Source organism: Doryrhamphus excisus, chromosome 7 (assembly GCF_030265055.1).
Source record: "Doryrhamphus excisus isolate RoL2022-K1 chromosome 7, RoL_Dexc_1.0, whole genome shotgun sequence".
NCBI classification, from domain to species: domain Eukaryota; kingdom Metazoa; phylum Chordata; class Actinopteri; order Syngnathiformes; family Syngnathidae; genus Doryrhamphus; species Doryrhamphus excisus.
The window spans coordinates 8,471,227-8,484,496 of record NC_080472.1 but is presented as its reverse complement, the minus strand read 5'-3'; the positions used below and the strand labels follow the sequence as shown (position 1 = coordinate 8,484,496).

At 45.2% G+C, this 13,270-nt stretch overlaps 1 protein-coding gene across 1 annotated transcript; it reads right to left on the bottom strand.

The window, feature by feature from the left end:
- Positions 1 to 44: 44 nt before the first annotated feature.
- Positions 45 to 12,276, bottom strand: heatr6 (HEAT repeat containing 6). The gene is made up of 19 exons (XM_058077234.1): positions 11,930 to 12,276; positions 11,148 to 11,255; positions 7,633 to 7,773; positions 7,448 to 7,563; positions 6,567 to 6,681; positions 6,392 to 6,493; positions 6,137 to 6,283; positions 5,841 to 6,061; positions 5,364 to 5,538; positions 5,080 to 5,286; positions 4,172 to 4,271; positions 3,636 to 4,090; positions 2,772 to 2,858; positions 2,564 to 2,698; positions 2,380 to 2,502; positions 1,441 to 1,565; positions 1,278 to 1,374; positions 889 to 1,093; positions 45 to 758 (listed from the first exon to the last, which is right to left on the bottom strand). The coding sequence occupies exons 1-19, from the start codon at positions 12,215 to 12,217 to the stop codon at positions 214 to 216; spliced, it is 3,492 nt and encodes a 1,163-aa protein (XP_057933217.1). The 5' UTR covers positions 12,218 to 12,276; the 3' UTR covers positions 45 to 213.
- Positions 12,277 to 13,270: the final 994 nt, after the last annotated feature.

Sequence of the window (13,270 nt, the reverse complement as noted above, 5' to 3'; positions counted from 1 at the left end):
TATCCCAGCTGACTTCGTGCGAGAAAATAAAGTAAATTTGAGTGAAAAGTTATTTTGGTGAACAGTAACGTAAATCTCCTGAGTCTTTATTGCGCAAAACTGACAGCTAATAAGTGAAATGATGTCAGCAATTTTAAAAAAATGGTGCATTTATAGTGAACGAGTCTTTCAAGGCACAGTGTGTTCATGATATGGTGGTCTTACAACCGTTCTTCACGGCTCCTCGCAGGCTTTCAGCAAATCTTCCAAAAACAAGATCAGCGCGTCTCGACTGCTCTCCTCTTCGGTCTTCATCGCCTTCAGTCGGGTGGCCGTCTGCTGCAGAGTCTGGACTCTCTGCTGACGGTTGAAAGTGTCCCCACCGGCCTCTTTCTCCCCCTCTCCTCCCCCTTCGACTTGAAGGTACCTGATCAAGTGCTCCCTGATGCCCCTCCCCTCCTCGCCAGCCAGCGAGGCGCAGATAGTGGGCAGGTCCTGCGGCAGGCTGAGGTGCAGCAGGTGCAGCAGCGCCCGCGAGAGCGTGTGGCGCAAGCTGGCGCTGTAGCGGTACTCCAGGAAGTCGTGCGTGTCCTCGCTTGTTTCTAGCGCCGTGGCCAGCGAGCGCCACACGCAGCCGAAGCGCTTGTCGTCCCCGTAGCAGCGTCGGTGGGCGGGGACGGCGAGGGCGGCGGCCGACTTGATGCGCACTTTGAAGTTTTTGCAGGACGTGACCACGTTGCACAGGGAGGCAAAGGCGTCGCCAGACCAGGAGGCGGAGTCTGCGGGGACAAAAGAAACTGAGGTAGAAGCTGAACCAAAGCCATCCACAGTCCATTTCAACAGGAAGCTGGAGCCTATCCCAGCTGACAGCTTTGGCCAAAGGTCATAACTTCAACAGCGTTCACCTACCGAGCGGCAGAGCGGGGTTCCTGAAGGCGTTTCCCAAAGCATAGCAGGCATTCCAGCGGACCTTCATGGTGGCGACAGACTGGACGGTTTTGACTAGCGCCCGCACGGCGTCCTCTAGCGGCTGCTGGAAAGCAGAGCGGCTCAGCTGACCCTCACGCAGGAAGTGGAGGAGATTGCCGAGGGCTCGCACGGCGTTGCACTTCACCTGAGATGGACAAATGTGCGATATTTTGTGCATACCAATGTGCCCCTTGTATAGGGGGAGCTAAAGGGGGCGGAGCTAGACACAGTGCTGATTGCCTTCCAAAATGGCTAGGAGACGAAGCTATATTGTAGTCTTTTGTTTAGGGTGTGGAACTGTGCTTATAAGAGTAAAAACAAGGCTTGACCTTGTCTTTGTCGGCTGCCGCCCGTGTGGCCGCTTGCAACATCTTCAGCAGCAACATGTCGGACATCTCCTCCTGGAAGTCCACGTCGACACAATCCCTGAATAAGACGCAAGGGGGTTGGGAGAAATCTCTTTCCATCATTACAAGGTTTTGCTGTTCTTACATGTTGACGATCAGGGTGTCGGTCAGGTTGCCCAGCGACCAGGCGGCTTTGGCGCGAACGTTCGAGGATCGATCGCCGAGGGCGGCGAGGATGGCGTTGGCTGTGTCGGCCACAAACATCAAGTCCTGAAATGAAAAAAGCGATTGCTTGTGACGTCCGATGAGCATTGCGTGTTGAAACCACAGGTTGGTGCTTGTGTGTCTCACACAACATTACAGTAACATTACTGACACCCAGTGTCCAGTGGACATATCACAACATCTCTGAATGCATCTTCTGAATGCCTTGCAAAGTAATCCCTTGTTTACCACGGCTAATTCGTTCAAGACCAGGCCGTTGGTCAGTGAATTTCTGAAAAGTAGTATTCCTTTTTTTATAAATAGAACATTTTCATAGTTAGCACATAGAAAACCTTCTAAATACGGATTTTCATCTATTTGAGTCCTCAAGATATAAAATAACATCCCTATAGTCACATTTACACTCATTTTAGCCAATATAGTACAGATTATACCACAAAATATGCAATTTAAGATATAAATAAGACATTTTAATGTATCTCCTGAATAGCTTATATTTGTATTTCAGTACATTCTGCCATTTTTATGCTTAAAAATGCTTGATTTCGTCCAGGAATACATTAAATGTGCTTAAAGTATTTTTTTAATGAATAACAGGCTGTAGTCAACCACAAAACAGCACAACGGTGTTATTAACATATTTTGAAAGATTGGGATAGAGTGAAGTGGTGGAAGGGAAACTGCATTTGTTACTTAGTTCATTTTTATCCTTGAAAATGCATATTTCTGGTATTCAAGCATGAAGGAGCGTGATTTATTAATTGATATAGTTCCTAAAAAGACCCGATCGAGTGAAACCACAAAATTGGAAGCGTGAAGTGGCGATAATAAGTCATACTTATTGAAGTCACAGTCCCACCTCTCTCAGACAAGGGAAGAGCACGTAGACCCCCAGAGCCCTGACAGCCGCTGTCTTCACCAGGTAGTTGTCGCTGTACGTGAGGCCCAGCAGAACCGTGATGCACATCAGCTGGGTCTTGTCCTGGAAGCACCGCAGGCCGTGACACTCAAGAACGGACTGACACAAAAAGATGTCGACTCACGGGCAGCTGAGCGAAGGCGTGCGGCAGGATGGAGGCCAGCGTGTCGCAGGCGCTAGTCTGCAGCGTGGGGTGCTGTTCGTTCTGTAGAGCCGCATTCAGCGGCCCGCTCAGCACCTCCGTCCAGAACTGCACCACCTGCACGGAGTGAGACGATTAGCCTTCCACGTCGGGTTCAAGACAGATTGAACACGTGTGGCCATGCACATACTTGGCTTATGGGGACTCGGGAGCTCTCTGGAACGTCGCTCTCTGCTCGGTACTGTTGGATTATTCCCGATCCTAGCTCCTCCAGCAGCTGCGCAGGAAGTTTAGACGTCCTTTTCAACACCAATATGACGAGTGGACTGCGTTTATGTTGACAACCTGTCTACCTGTCCATCAACTAACTCCATCCACTGTGTTATAAAAGTATAAAAGAATAAAACAGGGGTGTCCAAAGTGCAAGCCGGGGGCTATTTGCAGCTTGCGGCACATTCTAAAAACAAAATTTAACAAGAAACACTGTAACATTGTGAGGAAAAATAACAATTTTAGTAGCATAAATTTGAAATATTAAAGAAAAAAACACTGTACTTTGTCCTAAGAAGAGAATAACGCCTAAATATTATAGGTCATAACTATAAGGAAAAAAATTACAAGAAGAAATTTCATTTATTAATTCATTTTCGGCTGCTTATCCTCATGATGGTCGCGGGGATGCTGGAGCCTATCCCAGCTGTCTTCAGGCAAGAGGCGGGGTACACCCTGGACTGGTGGCCAGCCAATCACAGGGCACATATAGACAAACAACCATTCACACTCACATTCATACCTATGGACAATTTGGAGTGGCCAATTAACCTAGCATGTTTTTGGAATGTGGGAGGAAACCGGAGTACCCGGAGAAAACCCACGCATGCACGGGGAGAACATGCGAACTCCACACAGAGATGGCCGAGAAGAAAGTTGAGATTGATTCATTTAAAAAATTTGGTTATCAATGGTGGCACATAGTAGTGTTGTAGACAACCATAACGCATCCCAACAGCTGTAACGCTTGCTTGACATGCACGCTGATGACAGGAAGTGGTACCTTAGCGCCGTGAAGCTGAATAGACGGGTCTGTCTCGGCCAGGCAGCGGGCGCTGAGCTGTCCAATGTCGCACACGCTGGCTTGAGCCAGAGAGATGTAACCACGCACCAGGTGGGACAGCACCTGCAGGGCCTCCAGCCGAACAGGCGACGGCTCCATGGGCCCCGCCGCACCCCCCTCGCTGTCCGACTGGTCATCCCGAGGCTGAGACACCAGCGAGGCGCACAGCGTCAGCAGCCACGGCGGGGCGCCGTCCACCTCCCTCGGTGTGCGTGGGGTGCGCGGCGGCTGAGCCTCCCTTTGTCGCCAGCTGAGGGCAGCGTCCTGCGGCGTGAAGGAGCTGCCGCCTGTGCTGCCCTCTGGCTGATGGAGGAGGAGCTGCACTTCAGGAAGAGGCGCCTGAGTCGTCACCAGGGCGCCGTAAAGCGTCAGCGCCGAGACCCGCACGTTCACATCTGATGGAACAAAGCAGAGGCTTTACAAGAGTGGCATCGCTTGAAGAACGTAGAAATCATTTTGGACAACAAATGTAGGACCTCTGTGTCGCACGTAAGGACGAATCTGCTTCCACAGCGAGCTGAGCAGGCCAGGCTTCAGTCGGCGGTACGGAGCATTGGACACCAGGTGGGCCAAACACTGACACAAAGAAGACAGACTTGACACTCTGCTGCACTCCTTCTTAGACTAAAATGAGGAGGTGCACTCCTTCTGAGACAAACACGAGGAGGTGAACTCCTTCTGAGACTAACACTGGGAGGTGAACTCCTTCTTAGGCTAACACTGGGAGGTGAACTCCTTCTTAGGCTAACACTGGGAGGTGAACTCCTTAGAATAACACGAGGGGGTGCACTCCTTCTTAGAATAACACAAGGGGGTGCACTCCTTCTTAGAATAACACAAGGGGGTGCACTCCTTCTTAGAATAACACACATGCACGGGGAGAACATGCAAACTCCACACAGAGATGATGGCCGAGGGTGGGATTGAACTCGGGTCTCCTAGCTGTGAGGCCTGCATACTAACCACTCATCCGCCGTGCAGCCCTGCACTAACAGAGTGGTTCTCAAATAGTGGGGTGGGCCCCCCTGGGGAACTGTTATAGTATAGTCATTTATTAATAGTGGTCAACATGCAATTTGACTCTTGAATATGCTTGTGTATGCTCTCCATTTTGTTGCAATTTCCTGGTTTCATTTTTACGTTCAGTCTGTAGAGTACAGATAAATGAATAAATATTATCAGTTTCTCTAGTATGTCAAATCGGGTCGAGGGAGGTGCGAAAAGATTTCTATCCCTTGGGGGGGCATGCCAGAAAATAATTGAGGAGGTGCCACAGTTCTTACACTAACAGAAGGAAGTGCAGTAATTCCGACACTAACACAAAATAGAGGTGTCATAGTTCTTACACTAACAGGAGGAGGAGGCGCACTAGGAGTCAGCTCACCTTTATGACCTGCGTGAGTGTCTGAGGAGACGTTTCGGCCATGAGAGCGAGGCTGAGAGCGCGATGCAGCTCTCGGACGGCCCCGGCCAAAGTGAAGGAGAATGGTGTGTAGGAGGTGCGAGGGGACGCCGTGTCTTCCGCCACCGCCAGGAACTGCCGGGAGCCGTCCAGCATGGCCGACAAGGCCTGAAGCGCGCACGCTCGTACCTGTGGGGCAGCAAGGAAGCCGTTGGTATCCGCACTGGCGTGGTGTCCCATTGGCTATGGGCGAGGGCATGTCGTACCTTTGGCGACGGGTCCTTGAGTATGATGGTGAGCAAAGTGGGAGGCGGCGCGCCTCCGACAGGTGAGTCCGGGATGAATGAGGACCAGTAGCCGTAGAGAGTTCTCTTCTCCACACATTTCACCACGGCGAGCAGACAGTGCAGAGCCCCCTGGCGTACTCGAGCGTGAGAAAGTCTGAGCGGGAACAGGTACATCATGAGATCCAGTACAGGTGACGTATTAAAGACGGACAATGTCAGAGAGAGAAATATATTGCAGTGATGCACTACATCCAGCAGGTGGTGCTGTGGTCAAAAAAGCTTGGTTGCATGATAGTTGGCGGCCACTTTGTTTGACAACAGTGTTGACAACATGAAATGTCTGTCAAATGATTCAGACAGACATGTTTACATGGTGCAAGTGTACCTAATAAAAAGTCCTATGGGTGTTGTGTTTTAATACTAATCTTGGTACATCTTAAGTACCATCTTTAGTACCTTAACTTGCTCTGTGCACTGCCTTCCGGGTCAGAAAACTCAGAGTCAGAAGTGCAACGCTTCCACGAGGGGTAGAGTAGAGAAGATTTGGCTTCTGCTTCACTTCCTAGTTTGTGAGACGCTCGCGGTGCTGCTTCTGAGTCTTCTTCATCCCCCTGGGCCCGCCTGCTCCCCTCGGCACTGGTCTTCTTCACCTTTCCTCTCGACTTCCTCTTCTTGTTCTGAGACAGGAAGCATCACGGGTAAATGTCATCAGGCTCAAGCGAAAAGGTAAAAATGGAAGTTGTTGGCCTCACCCCAGTGGACGCTTTGGCTGTGTCTGATTCCTTTGGGGCTTCGGCTGGCTTGTCAGGGCAGGGGCTCTCGTACTGTGGAAGTGGAGCTGGGTAAAGCACGGATGGCCAGTCCACGCCCACGCCTGGAGCTCCTTGGAACATAAGCTTCTGTAGGAAGATGAAAATGACACATATTTGACTCCATGACGCCAATGAGTGTGAACATTAATTGCAGTCAGGCGACACAGGAGTGTATGGTCCGCCCGATTTTGGCACCTTCAGAGCGGCCAGCACCGATCCGACCTCCTCCCCTCCGCCAAACTTCCACTTGCCACCAGAAAGACAACAGTGAAGTCCTTTCAGCGCCGCCTGGATCACCTGCACATGCCACACCGCAATGAAAAGGTCTTTATCGCGTCCACGTCTCCTGAGGGAAGATCGGCATCCTTACCATGCAGTAAAAGACATCGTCCGTGTTGGAGGGTTTGGACGCCTGCAGGGTTTTCAGAAAGACGGAGAAACACACACTCTTGTGCTCCTCATCCAGCGGCGGCTGACCAGGAATCCTGGCAAAACATTTTCAATGATTGCAGCTGGCCATGTATGCGTGTTCAGTGCACCTCATTTCATTTAAGGCGGGGGTGCCCAAGCTTTTTCCAGTGAAAAATGAAAGGATGCGACTCTGTCGCTCTAAAATTTTGTAAAGCAGCACATGTTAAGAAGTTCTATGCATCTTGTTGTCATATACTGCGATGGGAAAGACTATTTTTAGTATCAACTTTTTCCCCAATTTTTGCTGTATTTTAATTTACCAAATATTTCAACTTTCTCTTTTTTTGTGTGTGTGTGTTTTTTTTTATAAACTTCTTTAATGTTCTTTTCAGAATATTGACTTTATTCGAATAATAGTTTAACTTAAAAGGTGACTTGTTCTCTTCAGATGTGCCATGAACATCTCCCCAGGTCCAGGGCCACCTCAGGGCCATGTCAACCAAGACACCCCCACAGAATCCAGGGCCTGAAAGGAATTCTGAGCAGATCTCACCCACCTTCCACATGTGAGTTTTTGCCTCGGAGACCGCCAAACAGAAGGTATTCTGAACTTCTGTTTACTGTATTTCAGGATTATTTCTGTAAAATTAGGGCCTGTTCTCATTAGATTACAAGTTTTATTTTCTTATTTGATGTTTGCTGTAGTTTGCTTGTTAAATTATAATGAAATGAGTGTGCTGCTGGTCAGTTTGGACAGCCCTGATTTAAGATGTGTTTTTTATGGTGGGTGGTTGCCTACATACAGCATATACACTTTCCTAAAAAACATACACAGCCCACCTGAGACAGATGTTGGCCATACAGGTGAGCGCCACATGCCGTAAATCCATATCTGGCTGAGAGGGGGCGCTGTACAGCAGCAGGACTCCATCCTCGCCCAGTAGGTCATCGAGGTGCTACGGGCAACACGACAATGAGTATTAGCGTTGGTTGCGTCTAAAACAAGAGCTCGTCGGGACGTCTACCTGGTGACACTGAGGTCCGTTCCCGTAGACGACGGTGGAGAGCGCCTGGAGGATGCCCGGGTGCGTCCACGTGCTGCACACTTTTAAAGCTCTGGTGATGTAACTCAACAAGACGTCCAGCGTCTGCTCATCCATGATCACCTTGGAAAAGATATCGGTGAATCAACAAGACTTCGCACAAAAGAATCTTGACAGAAAATGTTGACTTGTCTTGTCTTAATGACTGTATTGTGGAGTGAGCAAGCATGCATTGGTTTTTGACTTGATGAATTATTTGTAGGGATGGACAATTGTTTTTCAAGCCGATACTGATACCGATACCGATAACTTCCTGCTTTACAAGACCGATACCAATAATGATGACTTTTTTTCTATCTGTTGTTTTCTTCACTACTAACTGTAGACGTGCACACCTGGAGGTAAGAACAACTCAAAACAACTCAGAACAACAAAGTTATATCTAATCTTACCAAATATGTCATCACTACAATTCACTAATTCCATTCCAGCCATTTTTCTAAAGACTACCCCTTCAGTCCAAGCCATTTTGAGGGGTCTTTCAAGGCACACAGAATATTGTGTTCAACTGCTATATACTATATAATATTCTCCATCGCTGCCTCCACCCTCTGGAACTCTTTGCCCCATTCACTCCGTGCTATACAGTGCATCCGGAAAGTATTCACAGCGCTTCACTTTTTCTACATTTTGTCATGTTACAGCCTCATTCCAAACTGTATTAAATTAATCTCTTACCTCAAAATTCTACACAAAATACTCCATTATGACAATGTGAAAAAAGGCTTTTTTTGACATGTTTTGAATTTATTAAAAATAGAAAACAAAAAAATCACATTTACATAAGTATTCACAGCCTTTGCTTAATACTTTGTTGATCCACCTTCTATCCTGACTAGTCTGCCAGTTCCTGCTGCTGAAAAACATCCCCACAGCATGATGCTGCCACCACCATGCTTCACTGTAGGGATGGTATTGGCCTGGTGATGAGCAGTGCCTGGTTTCTTCCAAACATGGCGCCTGGCATTCACACCAAAGAGTTCAATCTTTGTCTCATCAGACCATTTTGTTTCTCATGGTCTGAGAGTCATTCAGGTGCTTTTTGTCAAATTCCAGACGGGCTGCCTTGTTCCTTTTACTAAGGAGTGGCTTTCGTATGGCCACTCTACCATACAGGCCTGATTGGTGGATTGCTGCAGAGATGGTTGTCCTTCTGGAAGGCTCTCCTCTCTCCACAGAGGAACGCTGGAGCTCTGACAGAGTGACCATCGGGGCCTTGGTCACCTCCCTGACTAAGGCCCTTCTTCCCCGATCGCTCAGTTTAGAAGGCCGGCCAGCTCTAGGAAGAGTCCTGGTGGTTCCAAACGTCTTCCATTTACGAATAATGGAGGCCACTGTGCTCATTGGGACCTTCAAAGCAGCAGAAATTTTTCTGTATCCTTCCCCAGATTTGTGCCTCAAGACAATCCTGTCTCGCAGGTCTACAGACAGTTCTTTTGACTTCATGCTTGGTGTTTGTGCTCTGACATGCACAGTCAACTGTGGGACCTTATATAGACAGGTGTGTGCCTTTCCAAATCATGTCCAATCAACTGAATTTACTGCAGGTGGACTCCAATTAAGCTGTAGAAAGATCTCAAGGATGATCAGTGGAAAAAAGATGCACCTGAGCTCAATTTTGAGCTTCATTGCAAAGGCTGTGAATACTTATGTAAATGTGATTTCTTAGTTTTCTATTTTTAATAAATTAAAAAAAAGTCAAAAAAAAAACTTTTTCACATTGTCATAATGGAGTATTTTGTGTAGAATTTTGAGGTAAGAGATTAATTTAATACAGTTTGGAATGAGGCTGTAACATGACAAAATGTGGAAAAAGTGAAGCGCTGTGAATACTTTCCGGATGCACTGTACCTGACTGCTGTGCCCCGCCCCGCTTTTAACCTTGTTTTTAGCTCTGAATGAATGTATGGATATTGTATTTTAATGCTTCGTTTACTCTGTTTGTTACTCAACTCTATTTTTATTTCTTTTTTTTCACTGTAAAACATCTTTGAGTACTTTAAAAAGCGCTATACAAATAAAATGTATTATAATTATTAATTAATTCATTCATTTTCTACTGCTTATCCTCACGAGGGTCACGGGGGTGCTGGAGCCTATCCCAGCTGTCTTCAGGCGGGAGGTGGGGTACACCCTGGACTGGTGGCCAGCCAATCACAGGGCACATATAGACAAACAACCATTCACACTCACATTCATACCTATGGACAATTACTATTATTACTATAATTATTATAAACACGGAACATACCAAAAGACAGCTTAAGATTTGCGTCTTTCATCAGAAAAAAAAGTTTGTTTCTACCTTTTTCTGTTCTTTAGTAATCAGCACTAGAACATAGGTAAGTTTCAGGAAAATATCAGTTCCCGACTAGAAAAGGGAAAAACCCAGCTACATTGCAAGTATAACTTACACTTTGACACATATATTTTTTACTTTTGAGACAGCTGAAATATCTACACTACCGCTCAAAAGTTTGGGATCACTTGGAATTTTGTTTTGGCCAGTCTGAGATATGGCTTTGTCTTGGCAATCCTGCCATGTAGTCCAGCATCCTGAAGTGGCCGCTTCACTGTTGATACTGACACTGGTGTTTGACTGGTACTATTTAGTGACGACCTGTGAGGCGTCTTTGTCTTAAACTACACACTCTCAGATATTTGTCTTCTTGCACAGTTGTGCATCGTTTTTCTGTCCTTGTTAGACCCAGTTTGTGCTGCTCTCTGAAGGGAGTAGTTTACAGCACGGTAAGAGATTTTTGTTTTAGTTTAGAAATTCATGAAAATGTTTTTCTTTGGAAAACAAAGAAATTTGCAAGTGATCCCAAACTTTTGAGAGATAGTGTATGCCAATATAAACAACACAAAACATGGTTGTTTTACATTAGAATAATTTACTTACAGACCAGGGTTCAATTCCACCCTCGGCCATCTCAGTTTGCATGTTCTCTCCGTGCATGCGTGGGTTTTCTCCGGGTACTCCGGTTTCCTCCCACATTCCAAAAACATGCTAGGTTAATTGGCCACTCCAAATTGTCCATATGTATGAATGTGAGTGTGAATGGTTGTTTGTCTATATGTGCCCTGTGATTGGCTGGCCACCAGTCCAGGGTGTACCCCGCCTCTTGCCCAAAGACAGCTGGGATAGGCTCCAGCACCCCCACAACCCTGAATGAATGAATGATCCCTACCAAGCTCTTACCAAATGCACTTCTGCCACCGTGTGGCCATTTTTATAGCTTACGATTGCTCTGTAGTCACATGCATTAGTGGAGAGTTGCATCATCACTTCTATTTTCCTATACATATGTTGTTGGGATCAGGCATCTTTGGTATTGACTGAATTAATAAAACTTCCGACAAGCCGTTTGTAGCAGGTCACTGAAAACGCTTAATTTTCTCACGCTAAAGTTGATAGCGGACTAGCGATGAATTACCTTCAGCTGGTTGAGGAGATGATGTTCAAGCTTGCACAGTTTGACCACCAAATGTTCTTGGCTGAGCGGGACAAGACGGCTGGCGTTCTTCAGCAAGGCACACACACTCTGAAATGAAAGGGCTGGTTTTTAGTTGGCGACACCCTTTTACTTCACAACAGATCATGCACTGTACAGCCGTCCTATTAGTAAAAACATAAAACACATATGCATATTTAAGCTCATTTTCGGTTGTTTTTGCCTAAATGAAACATTTTGAAGCACAACAATGGATAAATGAACTAAAACACAAGTAGGAAGCATTGAAAAGACGTTGACAAAATGTAGTATTCTACACCGGTCACTAGGTGTCAGTAAAGTTACTGCAATGTTGGGTGAGACACACAAGCACCAGACTTGATCACTGGAACAACAGGCTTTTATTGCATGTTTGAATTATCTCACAATAGGCACAATAATAATAAGATGATCATCATAATAATGTCATAATAAGGCTGTAGTTGTCAACAAAATTGGTAATAAGAGCGTATCGCTGACTATAGGTCTTATTTCATGTCTAAAGGACTCTAAAAACGTTTAAAATCATATTTAGAAGGTCATGAGTAGGATTCCGGGCCGCACGGTGAGCGAGTGGTTAGCATGTTGGCCACACAGTCAGGAGATCAGGAATACCTGGGTTCGAACCAACCAACCAGCTCCGCTCTCAATTTAACTTGACCTGCATTTAATGTGAGCCAGTCCATGGCGGTCATTAAAGTGTTTCGGTTCGTTCTGATAGTCACCTCTGCTTCAATGTTGATGTTGGGCTCCAGGACTTTGTTGAAGTTTTCGGAGATGAGCTGGTCAAAAAGCAGATTAAGCTCCTCCCGAAGCTGCGCCGAGTCAGCCCGCAGAACTCGAAGCTTCGCGGCGCAGCGGGAAAAGAGACGGTCGGCGTCCGACTGCCAAGCGTCCGCTCCCTGGGGAGTGAACGGGGCGGCTTCGGCTGACAGGGCCACGGTGGGGAATACGGGCACATCGCGGTGGATGATATCAGACGACGGTGCCGGTAGTCCGGTTGAGGCCGCCATGTTGATTTGGCTTCCGGGATTTCTTCTTCGTTGGTTTTTGTGGTACTTGTCAAGAAGAGGAGCGTTAACACTGCTGCCTATTGGACTGGAGGCTAGGAATTGAATAAAGAGGAAACATCAATCATCCATCCATACATACATATATTTTCTATGCCGCTTATCCTCACTAGGGTTGCGGGTGTCAACAGCAAAAATGAAAAAAAAATTACAATAATACTTTCAGTACAGAAAGTAATTTTTACAAGAATAACGTCAAAATACTAACATAAAAATGTCACAATATGATGAAAAAGTAACACCCAGAAGAGAATAGTGTCATATTGTGGGGGGAAAATAAAACTGTATGCACCATAAAGCTGAGGTCGTCAAAAGACATTTTCAAGGTTCCAAAAGAGCAAACAAAACAAATAAAGTTTAAATTAAATTTCTGTAAAATTAGCTTGCGCAAAAAGTTACAAATGTTACAAAGATAAAGTAAAAATATGATGGCAATAAAGTCATAATTAGGAGTAAAAAAATAAAACTTGAAGCAGTTAAAGAATATACATTCAAAAACAGAAGAAAAAAGCAAATTCTAATTTTACAAAAATATCAAAATATAAAGAGGAAAAATATCATTTTAGTAACATAGATTTGAAATATTGAATAATAAATACTTTTTAAAGTGGAAATATGAGAAACAAAAAATATAGTATATATTAAAAATAGTTATAATATGAGAATAAAGTCAGTGCTAAACTAGAGATAGAAAATAAATAGTTGGAAATATATATATATATATATATATATATATATATATATATATATATATATACATATACATGCACACACATATGTAAAAAAATATTAATTTTAAATAATTTTAGTCATAGAGTTGAAATATTAAGCTTTTTAAAATCTGTAAAATAATGACAAAGATAAAGTTATATTATGTTAAAGTTAAAATGATACAAAAACAAAATTTGCTAAGATTATTGAAGAAGAAAGTTGAAATATTTGGAACAAAAATGGGAATATGAACGTTGATTGTCATAAAAAGTTAAAATATACGCA